General features: G+C 38.0%; 1 protein-coding gene across 4 annotated transcripts in view; it reads left to right on the forward strand.

The window, feature by feature from the left end:
* The window catches only part of SLC9A6 (solute carrier family 9 member A6), a 52,179-nt gene that overhangs the window by 7,602 nt on the left and 32,451 nt on the right, over positions 1-12,126 (forward strand). For all 4 annotated transcript variants that reach the window (XM_059157275.1, XM_059157276.1, XM_059157277.1 and 1 more), the window contains 5 exons: positions 3,675-3,874; positions 5,280-5,357; positions 5,641-5,717; positions 6,023-6,135; positions 9,054-9,159. In XM_059157275.1, coding sequence (XP_059013258.1) covers positions 3,675-3,874; positions 5,280-5,357; positions 5,641-5,717; positions 6,023-6,135; positions 9,054-9,159 — 574 coding nt within the window. The remainder of the gene's footprint in view (positions 1-3,674; positions 3,875-5,279; positions 5,358-5,640; positions 5,718-6,022; positions 6,136-9,053; positions 9,160-12,126) is intronic.

The raw sequence follows: 12,126 nt of genomic DNA on the forward strand, positions 1-12,126 counted from the left end.
CAGGACCCTGAGACCATGACCTGAGCCAAAGGCAGAGGCTTAACCCTCTGAGCCACACAGGCACTCTATGTCTTCTTTGGAAAAATGTCTGTTCAGGTCTTCTGGCCATTTTTTAATCACATTCTTTTTTTTTTTTTTTTTTTTTTTTTTTTTTTGCTATTGACTTATGTGTATTTTGGATATTTTTTGTCCTTATCATATATATATATATTTGGGGGGGTGGAATATTAGTCCCTTAGCAGATTTTTGACTTGCAAATATTTTCCTCTTTCATTTATTTTCTTTTTTCTTTATTTTTTAAAAGATTTTATTCATTTATTTGACAGAGAGAGAGCAATCACAGGTAGGCAGAGAGGAAGGGGGGAAGCAGGCTTCCTGCTGAGCAGCGATCCCAGGACCCTGAGACCATGACCTGAGCCGAAGGCAGAGGCTTAACCCACTGAGCCACCCAGGCACCCCTTTCATTTATTTTCAATCTAGGACTTTGTTTAAAACTTTCTAAAAATTTGAGGTCATCATACTGTTTAGCAGTTACTCATTTCTGCTCACTTAAAAAATGTTTGACTGTAAGTTGCCTGAAGGAATCCCTCATCTCTGCACCCTCCCCACTTGCCACATTTGTCCCCCTCCCGCATTTGTCACTTCCCATTCTGGCCTGGCTTCTGCCCCCACTGCTCCACTGGAACGGCCCTTACCAAGCTCACTTGTGAGCTCCTCGTTCCCAAACCCAATGGACCATTCTTAATACCTGTCTTCCTTGACTTGGCTGCAGCATTAGCTAGTTTTCATCAATTCCTCCTCTTCTCTTCCTGTTCCTGTTACTTTTCCTCCTTCCACTCCTTCATCAGCTCCTCCTCCTCTACCAGCTCCTTCACATTGGCTGTTAAATGTTGGGATAAAATCCGGGCATATATCCATAGTCCTCTTCCCATTGTATTTGCTCCCCAGGTAATCTCAAAGGCACCTGACTTCAGCCATCTCCACTTGAGACCCCCTACTTCCTTGAGCTCCAGACCCCACACACTCAACTGTGCATGTTGTCACAGGTACATCAAACTCAACAGGTCTGAAACAGAACTGTATGTTTTCCCTCGTGAACCTGTTCCCTTTCTCACCGAATGGCCCTGCTACCTATCTGGTTGCTCAGGCCAGCTTACCCACATAGTTGCCAAGTCATTTTGGCTCCTCTTAGTCTTTCTCCCAGTCTCCCTTCCTCCTGGTCTACTCAGTCACTGATTCTTGGAAAAATTCATTACCTTCTAAAAATCTGTCTCCATCCCTTTCTCTGTCCTCTTAGATGAAGCTCTAAGCTTAGTGCCTGAAAGACTGCAGTGGCCTTCTATCTGGCCCTTTCAAACCACTGTGGTCTAAAGCAACCAGTCTTTCTAAAATAGAAACCTGATGTCAAGCCCCTGTTTATTTATAACCCTTCTATGACTTCCCTTTGCTTTCGAGATAAAGTCTAAACTCCCTTCCCCAGCTTGCAAGGTCTTTTATGACTCAGCTCCTGCCGATCTTTCACACTCAACTCTGTCACTTTATAACCCAGCCATACTGAACTATGTGTGATTCCCTGAATGGGCTATGTTCTCTCTTCCATGACTGGATGTGTCCTACTGTACCTCCTACATGGAAAACCTCTTCTTTTACTTTGTTTCCTTGCTTAGGTGACACCTCTAGAAAGACTTCCCCACCATCCCACTCCCCCCACATCCCACTTCCCCTGGCTTGGTTAGGTACCGCTTTCTTCTGTTTTTTTTAACACCTCGTGTGTGTGTGTGTGTGTGTGTGTGTGTGTGTGTGTGTGTACACCATACTGTAATTGTTTATTAAGTCTTCTTTCACTAACTATGCTGAGAGCTCCTTGAAGGAAGGACATTGTTTTCATCTCTGAACCCTGGGGGCCTACTCAGCATAGTACTCTAATCACATATATTAAGAGAGTGGCTGGCGGGTTAGTGTGAAAGGAAACAGGGAGGTCAGGTGTAACTGATAGTGGTGTGCGGTACATCTTGGAGTTAAGGGAAGTTCCAGAAGTTTGAGTTCAGTTTGCAGTTGAAATACAGCTATACCGTGGAATATTATTTGACCATGAAAAGGAGTGATGTCTAATACATGCTACAACAGGGATAAACCTTCAAAACAGGATGCCAAGTGAACAAAAGCCAAACATGAAAATTCATATTGTAGGATTCTGTTTATATGAAATGTCCAAAGTAGGCAAACCTATACATAAAGAAAACAGATTAGTGGTTGCCAGGGGCTGGAGTTTGGGGGGGCGGGGGGGAGTGGCTGCTAATAGATATGGGGTTTCTTTTTGGAGCAATGAAAATGTTTTAAAATTAGATAGTGGTGATCAATATATGACTTTGTGACTATACTAAAAGCTACTGAATTGTGTGGTTCAAAGGGTAAACTTTATGGTATGTGAATTACATCTCCATAAAGCCATTATCAGTTTGATCAATATAGGTGTTAGTACCTAGAACATGGTGCACATCTGAATATCAGTATGATGGTCCGTCAGCGTTGGTGGTATAGTGGTGAGCATAGCTGCCTTCCAGTATGATGGTCCAAGTATAATTCTAGCAATACGCTGATGTCATAGTGCTGGACTGAGGACTTCTTTTCCATGTTTTGATTTTGAAGCACATATTTTTATTTATTTTATTTTCATATATTTTTAACTTTTTAAAGATTCTACTTATTTATTTGCCAGACAGAGAGAAAGAGAGCACAGAGAGAGAGCACAGAGAGCACAGACAGAAAGAGAAGCAGGGAGAGGGAGAAGCAGGCTCCTCGCTGAGCAAGGAGCCCAATGCAGGACTTGGGGATCATGACCTGAGCCAAAGGCAGACACCCAACCAACTAAGCCACCAGGTGTCCCAAAGCACATATTTTTCAATTAAAATATGAGCTTTTAGTGGTAGAAGAGCTCAGTTGCTCTTCAAATGCTATTGACATTCCAGTTTGTTAAACGTGTATTATTTGGCTAGCCAGATGCTGTAAGAATAGTTTGGGAAGTGTTGTGTGTTTAACAGTCTTATGAACTGATGGATGGAGGTGGAGGTGGTAAACACATTTCTAACAGGATTATGCTGTCAGGTTGGGACACCTTGGAGCATATTCTGTGTGCAGATCATTTGAAGGTATTTTTTATTTTGTTACATTCCTAATTACCCATTTATATCTTGATCTAGAGATGCAGTGATATATGTTTGTACCCTAGGGAATGTTTTTTCCTCTTGTTCCACTGGATTATATGAATATTAGACTCTTAGATTTGCAAATTTAATACTTCTTTAAAATGTAACTGCATTCGGTTTGGAAGTTGGTTCTGAACCACACAGAGGACTATCATAAGAGTTTTTTTGGTTTTTTAAGATTTTATTTATTTATTTGACTGACAGAGATCACCAGTAGACAGAGAGGCAGGCAGAGAGAGAGAGGGGAGGAAACAGGCTCCCCGTGGAGCAGAGAGCCCGATGTGGGGCTCGATCCCAGGACCCTGAGATCATGACCTGAGCTGAAGGCAGAGGCTTTAACCCACTGAGCCACCCAGGTGCCCCTATCATAAGAGTTTTTCTGTTAACAATCCAAAGGTATGTATGGGGTATAAAAGAAGTAGTCTTTGTCCAGAAGAAGAGCTTATATGGTTCTTTTATTATTTCCAGGTCTTTTGGTGGGCCTTGTGCTTCGATACGGCATTCATGTTCCAAGTGATGTAAATAATGTGACCCTAAGCTGTGAAGTGCAGTCAAGCCCAACTACCTTATTGGTAAATGTTAGTGGAAAATTTTATGAATATACACTTAAAGGAGAAATTAGTTCACATGAACTCAATAACGTTCAAGATAATGAAATGCTTAGAAAGGTAAGTTCTTCATTAAAGGGAATATTTGGATTTTTTTAAAAGTGTATAACTAGTAGCAAAGGAAAGGAAGCCAATAGTGAATTTTTAATGATGTTGAAAATCAGTCTCTTAAAATGGAGAGAAATCTCAATTTGTGTGTGATATAATACGAAGGAAATAGACATCTGTACACTTCATTTTCTGATCGAGGCCAAGTACTATAATCCTTTTTGTTTCATTCTGTGATGTTTATAATTGTAATAAATGGTGACTAGTATTGACTCAAGCAGAATTTATAAGCATTTCTTTCAATTAGCAGATGGTCCTTAGAATTTTATGGTACTTCAGCACGTTGAGTTTATTTGATAATACCTAAAATATTCCATTAATATTTCCATTAATATTCCATTAAAATAAAATTAATATTATTTCTTCCTTGTTTTGACTGTGTTCTATATGGAGGACAATTTAATCTTTCCTTGATTCATAATCTGGCACAATTTCAGGGGCCTCATTCTGAGAACCAGATACTGTACCATGCTGTGCATAAAGCTTTATGTAGGAGGCCGTGCCGCAGTCTCACTGGCACCCCGACATTCCTGGAGCTGCTTCTTCCTGTCCTTGCCATAGTTCCCCATGAAGCTTCTCAGGGCCTCTTTGCTCGTGTCTCCTGTTTGCCGCCCACCCTCGGCCAGGCGCCTCCACTTCTGTCTTCTGCATGGGCAGAACTTGGCTTTCAGAGCTACTTGGTTGTGGTTCTGACCATCCTTAATGCTTTTTACAGTTTTGTACAAGCTTAGTTTGCTTTGCAGCGAGAGTTCTTTCCACCTGTGGAAAATTCCAGTTCCTTAAAAGTTCTGGTAAATGAAGTTTTAGCATGGTTATATGTGTAGTAGCTTTGTGTTCATGTTGGATCCTGCTGCAGCCTTATGAACAGAAAGGGTCATCTGTATGATTATAAGAAATAGATATTAAAAGAAATGGGCCATCAGGACTAGAAATCTTAGTCACACAGAAAGTTCTTGCCATAATATTATGCTGTATACCCCTTAGAGACATTACCTGTGTAAGAAGTCTGTTTCTTTTTGCTGGCAATAATGGTATACCCCCATATTTTGTAGTTTGGGGGTCTCCTGAATTTAAAGCAAAGAAATGTTCATGATATCCCCATTTTTAAGATTTTTTAATGTCATAGTATTTTACTACCCTTTCCCCAGATATGACTTAACTGATTGCTCCAACACTGTCTCCTTGTCGTTTGGTTGAGAAATAGAACGGCTATCCCATATGAAATACTGTTCAGTGACCACAGTAATATTCTTGACTTTCATCAGTTTAACATTCAGTCTTTTTTTTTTCATAATTTGATAATGTAATACAAGGTCTTCTAAGGGAATTCATCTAAAAGAACTCTTTATTTTAACAGGTTACCTTTGATCCAGAAGTATTTTTCAACATATTACTTCCTCCTATCATATTTTATGCAGGATATAGTCTGAAAAGAGTAAGTGCTTGTATATTTCATATATTTTAAACAACTTTAAACTCCGTGGACTTTATCATGTCTGACACTTCAGAAACAGGCAGTTCTTTCCAGCTTTCCCTCCCTTCTCCTCTCCTTGCTGAAATTTATGCCTGTACAAAAATTATTTCTCTTATTTCCTTTAATGAATAATGCATTGAATATTAGCAAAGCACACTAGAATAGAAAGCCTTTTCTTTTCTAAATAATCAGTAAGTATTCTAACACACTGTAACTTTTTCTTTCTTTTTTTTTTTGTTGTTAGAGACATTTCTTTCGAAACCTTGGGTCAATCCTAGCATATGCTTTTCTTGGAACAGCAATTTCTTGTTTTGTAATTGGGTAAGTACTTGAAAATTAAAACACTTTTTATCCTTCAAATTATACTTTTTAAATAATGCAAATTTGATTTATGTAGTATTGTATTCCTGAGTGTGCCTAAGGACCTTTTTCAATAAAACATGTTCACGTAGATAATAAGTTGTTTGAATTCTCCTTAAGGACAAGATATTACCATATTTAAATGAAATGAGTTAAATTTGGGATTAGTCACAAAGTACTACATTAGACTCATCTTATTCTTATAAAATTCTGACTTCTTTAACAGTTCTGATTTTTTCTAAAGTAGAAATGTGTTTATTGAGCAGGTCAATAATGTATGGCTGTGTCACACTGATGAAAGTAACTGGACAGCTTGCGGGAGATTTTTACTTTACAGACTGTCTGCTGTTTGGTGCCATTGTATCAGCAACTGACCCAGGTATGTGTCCATGAGAGCGGAGCTTCAGAACTTAAAGTACAGCATTTTAAAGATTTTTTTAAATTTATTTGACAGAGAGAGGTCACAAGTAGGCAGAGGAAGGCAGAGAGAGAGGAGGAAGCAGGCTCCCCACTGAGCAGAGAGCCTGATTGCAGGGCTCGATCCAGGACCCTGAGACCATGACCTGAGCCGAAGCAGAGGCTTAACCCACTGAGCCACCCAGACGCCCCAGTACAGCATTTTGCTAGCAAAAGCACATATGTGCAGTCCTTCCTTTGGGTGTAGAATTCATAAATTCCCATAGTACTGTACTTCCAATTATAGAGGAAAAAACAAAATTCATGGGTCCTTTTGGCTTAAGCACCCTATTTTATTTTATTTTATTTTATTTATTTTATTCCTTACATTTGCCATTACTGGTCCTCAGCTTGATGCTGTTTAGACAATGGCTCTAAGGCCTTTTCTTCAGAAATTCAGGTTGGTGTCTATCTTTAGTAATTGGGTATTTGGAGAATATGAACTAGATTAGTTAAAATGGGTAATAGTGGTACATTTCCTTTCATGCATTTAGAAGACCAGTTCCCTAAAAACCTTCTGTTTATATTCAGCTATCTGCATGTAAGAATAAGAAAAATAGTTTTTATATGATCATTAGAAGGCAGTTGTGCTACCATTAGTGTGATTTAGCATCATTGGTAGGCCTTACTATACATTAAAGAATTGTTTTTATAAAATCAGCTTTATGGTTATGATATAGTTTTTTAAGGTTTTATTTATGTATTTTAGAGAGAGAGCGCTGGGGTGCCTGAGTGGCTCAGTTGGTTAAGTGTCTGCCTTTCGCTTGGGTCATGATTCCAGGGTCATGGGATCAAGACCCCTGTCGGGCTCCCTGCTCAGCAGGGAGACTGTTCCCTCTCCCTCTCTCCCTGCTTGTGCGCCCCCCGCCCCGTCTTTCAGATAAACGAAATCTTGAAAAAAAGAATGCTTTAGAGAGAGAGCACTCATACAAGCAACTGGGGGTTGGGGGTGTAGGGAGAGAGAATCTCAGGCAGACTCTGCAGTGAGCACAGAGCCCCATGAGGGGCTTAATCTCAGAATCCCGAGACTATGACCTGAGCCAAAACCAAAGTTGAATGCTTAACGGCCCGAGCCACCCAGGCACCCCTGAAATAGTTCTGATATGAACACAGCTGGAGAATGAATACCATTCTATGGAGTTAGGTGGTAATTTTCCTAATACAGTATTGATGAGCCTCACAGTTACTTCATGGTAGCAACTTAGAGAAGATACAGGCTGAAGACCTAGTGATGGGACCAAAGACTGGAGTTTTTGAACTAAGGATGCAAGGTTTCTTTCACTGGGCTTTAGGACCTCAGCAGAGATTTGTTCTGTTTCACTTTTTGCCCTTGTAAGCTAATCATCTTCTTTAACTGTCATGCAGCACAATTAAAGGTAGGATAATAAGCTTATCTCTGAATTCCTGTGTTAACTCTGATAACACAGGGCGTTATATATAGGAAGTAGGAAAATATGTTCTCTACTCTATATGAGATGATTTTATAAAACTCAGAGGGCATTTTACAGAGGCATTTATATAGTTCAGCATTTTTATTTTTATTTATTTTTATTTATTTTTTTAGTTTTTTAGTTCAGCATTTTTAAGACCGAAAATCAAAGTGCTCCTTTCAAGACTATCAATGCTATCCCCTTACTATTTAGAGCTGCTCCCATTATCTGTATGAAGATAAGATGGTTTTTGCAAGGAGGCAGTAGTCTCGATTTTCTGCGTCCTTTTGCTGAGAAGCAAAGCCCTTGGCTTTTCAACATCTATGAGAAATCTAAGTCAACTGGACTGGCTACATTAATTCAACCTTCTGGTCTTGTGTTGGTAGAGGTATTTCCCGAATGGCTCAAGTAAAAGTGTGCTGTTCATATTAAACTGGACAGTTAACATTTCTTCTGAGTTATATAGGCATTTGCCCCTATAATAATTCTGTTATTTGCAATAGAAGGGTGAGCCATGGGTTCTCTTTGCAAAATTCTTCAGCACTGCTTTTGCTCTCCTTTTCTCAGAAAGCTTTTGTGTCAGTATATTCCAAATGAAATGCTTTGCGGTAGAAACTACATCTTTTAAAATGCAAGTTTCCTATTTCGTTGGTTGGCGTGTGAAGGGGCTTTCCCATCTCTGATTAGAATAATCTTTCATGTCTGCTTGGGTTTGTTTAGTGAGTGAGCTGTATGTGACTCAGCAACTAAAGTTATAGTACAACTTCAGCTCATCTGATTTTCTAAGAATTCTCATGGAATTGTTGCCTAGAAGAAGGTTTTATTTTGTTTTGTTTTTTAATCTTCTCAGGTTATAGCCTGGTCATTGGCTTCTTCTTAAGTTAAATATAAACAGCTGTAATCCCGGTCATAAATTTCATCTCAGCCAAAAACCATACTTGTGCTTTCATTTCCTACTGTCTTTGTGTCTGAAATTTTAAGTCAAATAGAAACAAGTTGTAAGGCTCCAAGGAGAAAATGAAGTTAGCTGCAAGAGATGCTTTTCGTAGTAACCCTTCTTCATCAGATTAATGATCACCTGGTCTGTAAGAAGTTCTGTATATATTCTATATGGAAGAGAAATGTGCAAGACAAAGATGATTAGCGTTTGCATGAAACGTGTAGGTCAACTCAGTCCTCCAGGGTTAATTTCAGCTGTTTGTAAGATAAAGGAAATATTGTGGTACACAGTTAGGAAAAAGAGCAGTATTGACAGGAACATACTGAATCTTTAATATGGTAAGAGAATTTGTTGGGATCAGATCCTAAGAGGAAGAGATGAATTTCTAAGTAGCCATCATAATCATCTATGAAGGGGACTGTGTTACATTTGTAATGTCTAAATACTTCTCTGACTCTCTCTGCATGCTAGTGACTGTCCTTGCCATATTCCACGAGCTTCAAGTGGATGTTGAACTCTATGCACTTCTTTTTGGGGAGAGTGTCCTCAACGATGCTGTTGCCATAGTGCTGTCTTCGTAAGTGTTTGTTTTCTTGTTATCTTCTATATTTTGAATATTGGGGTACTAGGAACCGAAAGTTGCTTATTGAATGAAGGACATTACAAATGCAGATGTTTGAAAGACTGAGGCATTGGTTTTTTTTTCCCTCATAAAGAAATACATACTTACAGACAACATGGAAAATGGGGGGAAGAAAAAATGGTATATCCTGCTCACACCTAAAGACAATTACTTTAAAGATTCAAAGCAATGCCTTTTATTCTTGTTTTCTATGCGTGAGGAGTGCTGTTTTTACACAGTTGTGACTGTGGTGTGTATATAATTTTTTATTCTATTTTAACATGATAATGTGAACATTTTCTTTTTTTAATAAATTTTTGGAACACATAAAATATTTACATGGTTCAAAAATCAAAAATGTATAGAGATATAACATAGAAAAGTCATGTTCTTACTCCCATTCTCATCCTCCTGTTCCCCCAGCCCCTTGTATGTAACCATTTTGATTAGTTTCTTGTGTATCCTCATATTTCTTCAACCAAATGCAACCACACATATGAATAAATATTCTCATTTGCCTCTTATTTCTTATTTTAAAAGTAGCATGCTAAATATAGGCTATGCCTAGCTTTCTCTCACATAACTATATCCTGGAGCTCTCTCCATGTTGAAGCAGAAAGTTTTCTCATTCTTGGTTTGCAGCTACAGAGTACCTACCCTGTGTGCTGTACTATGAACTGTTAAAGTTGGTTTACTCAGTCTCCCATTGCTGGAAGCATTAAAGAGTTTTTAGTCCTTTGCTATCCCAAACGATGCTACAGTGATTAACCTTGACCTCACCTGTTTTATACATGCATAGGTATATTCGTTGGATAATTTTCCAGAAGTGAAATTAGTATGTTCAAGAGTAAATACATTTGTAATTTGGTAGACATTGCTACATTGTCTGTCAAAGAGATTATGCCATTTTGCACTTTAACCACTGAATTATGGGAGTGTCTGTTTCCTTATAGCTTCCCCAACAGAATATTTGTCAGACTTTTACTTTTTTGCCACTTTGATGATTGAACAATATCTCATGGTAGTTTAATTTGTATTTCTCATGTTTAACGTAAGCATTGCAGAAATGTTTAATTTTTAGAAGCGGTAAGACAATTACTGAAATGATACTTTAATACTTTAATCTACTTATGGAAGTTACCATACATGTTAGCAGAAGGTGTTTGCTGGTGAAAAAATGAGTGTGAGCCTTAGAGGGACTCAGTCCTGCCAACCCACTCCTACTAAGCAAATATCTAGCCCTGTAGACAGTTGCCTTTATAGGACAGCATCCACCACCCAACAAATAATTACCTGACCCCAAATACCAATAGTGCCAGAACTGAGACACCTTGGTGTTTTAACCAAGCTCACTTGTACATTGTTCTTAACATTGCAGTTGGTATCATCTACTCCTTTGCACTCTACCTCTTTGTCATTATTTATGATAATAAAATTAATATGTTTATAACAATCTCAAAAGGATTTGATGTAGAAAGTAGAACATTCCTGAAATTTTAGCTCTCAGATAACCACTATTAAGATTTTCATTTAGGCCTTTCCATTAGGATATTAACATACATATAAATATAAATATATTAATTTTCACAATTAAAAAATATACCAATTTTATTATATTTTTAAATTTAATTTTGTTTCATTTAAATTCAATTAATTAACATATGTATTATTAGTTTCAGAAGTAGAGTTCAGTGATTCATCAGTTGCATAGAACACCCAGTGCTCATTGTATCAAGTGGCCTTCTTAATGCCCATCACCCAGTTACCCCATTCCCCCACCCCTATATTAATAATTTTTAAACAAAAAAGGCCTAGTACTAAACATACTCTTCTGTAACTTGCTTTTCTCATTTGGACATTTTACTGTGTTAATACTTCTACCATCCCTTTGTATGATAAACCACAAATTTACCTCTCCTGTCCCTTACCGTTTAATGTTCAATGTTTTCTAATACTGTTTTATTGTGAATGGCACTGCAGTGAAAATATTTATGTGTAAATCTCTGTGAATCCTTGTGAGCTTTTCTGTATGATTTTTAGAAGTTGAATTTCTAGGCCAATGGATGTGATCAGTAAAAAATTGAGAGATACAGTCCTATTTCCCTCCAAAAATGTAATATAGGTCTATTTGAAAGCAGTTCCACTACATGTAAAAGGAGCCATAGGTATAGTAATACCCAGGTTCCAGGAATATAGCACAGGGAACTAGTCCAAAATTTGGAAAAAAAGCAAAAATGCTCTTTCACATGTTTATTATGGTAGCAAAAATATTAGAAGTGAGTTTTACATGTCTAGCAGTAGGGAAATGGTTAAACAAATGGTTATATCCATTTGGACCATTCTTGACGTCTTAAAAATCATAAAAGGTGGTGGGACCCTTTATGTATAGATAAGATAGCATGACATTAGAAGCCATTTCATATTTATTAAAATAATTTTTTTAACTTAACTGTGGAGGTATGAAAAAAAACTTGGTGTATATGGTATAGCAAGCCCATTTTCAGCCTGAACCTTAAAAGGTATTGCAGTAACCACAGGGAAAATTCATTATATTCCTGGGAATGTATTTTTTTCTTCTTCTTTTCTTTGACATGACTTGTATGATGTCTTTGAGTCCACTTTTTATAAAAACACTGATATGTCAATTAACTGAGATGAGAACAGATTTACTAATGGTAGGCACTCTTGCCAGACACCTGCTGGCAACAGTGATCTTCTCAGCCACTTCTCTTTCCCAGGGTGACCATTTTAAAAGAAGCATTTTAGACCAGGTTTGGACTTGTAAGTTCAAGATGGAGAGTGTCTCCTGTAATTGCGTGTCTTGGCCACTTGCAGAGTGACTTTCTTTCAAAAGTTTGAGGTAGAGATCCAGCTGAGTAAGCTGAGTGGATTCTAATTCCTTGGATGGACTTTCAAGCCCTT

The sequence above is a fragment of the Mustela lutreola genome, chromosome X (assembly GCF_030435805.1).
Source record: "Mustela lutreola isolate mMusLut2 chromosome X, mMusLut2.pri, whole genome shotgun sequence".
Taxonomy (NCBI): Eukaryota; Metazoa; Chordata; class Mammalia; order Carnivora; family Mustelidae; genus Mustela; species Mustela lutreola.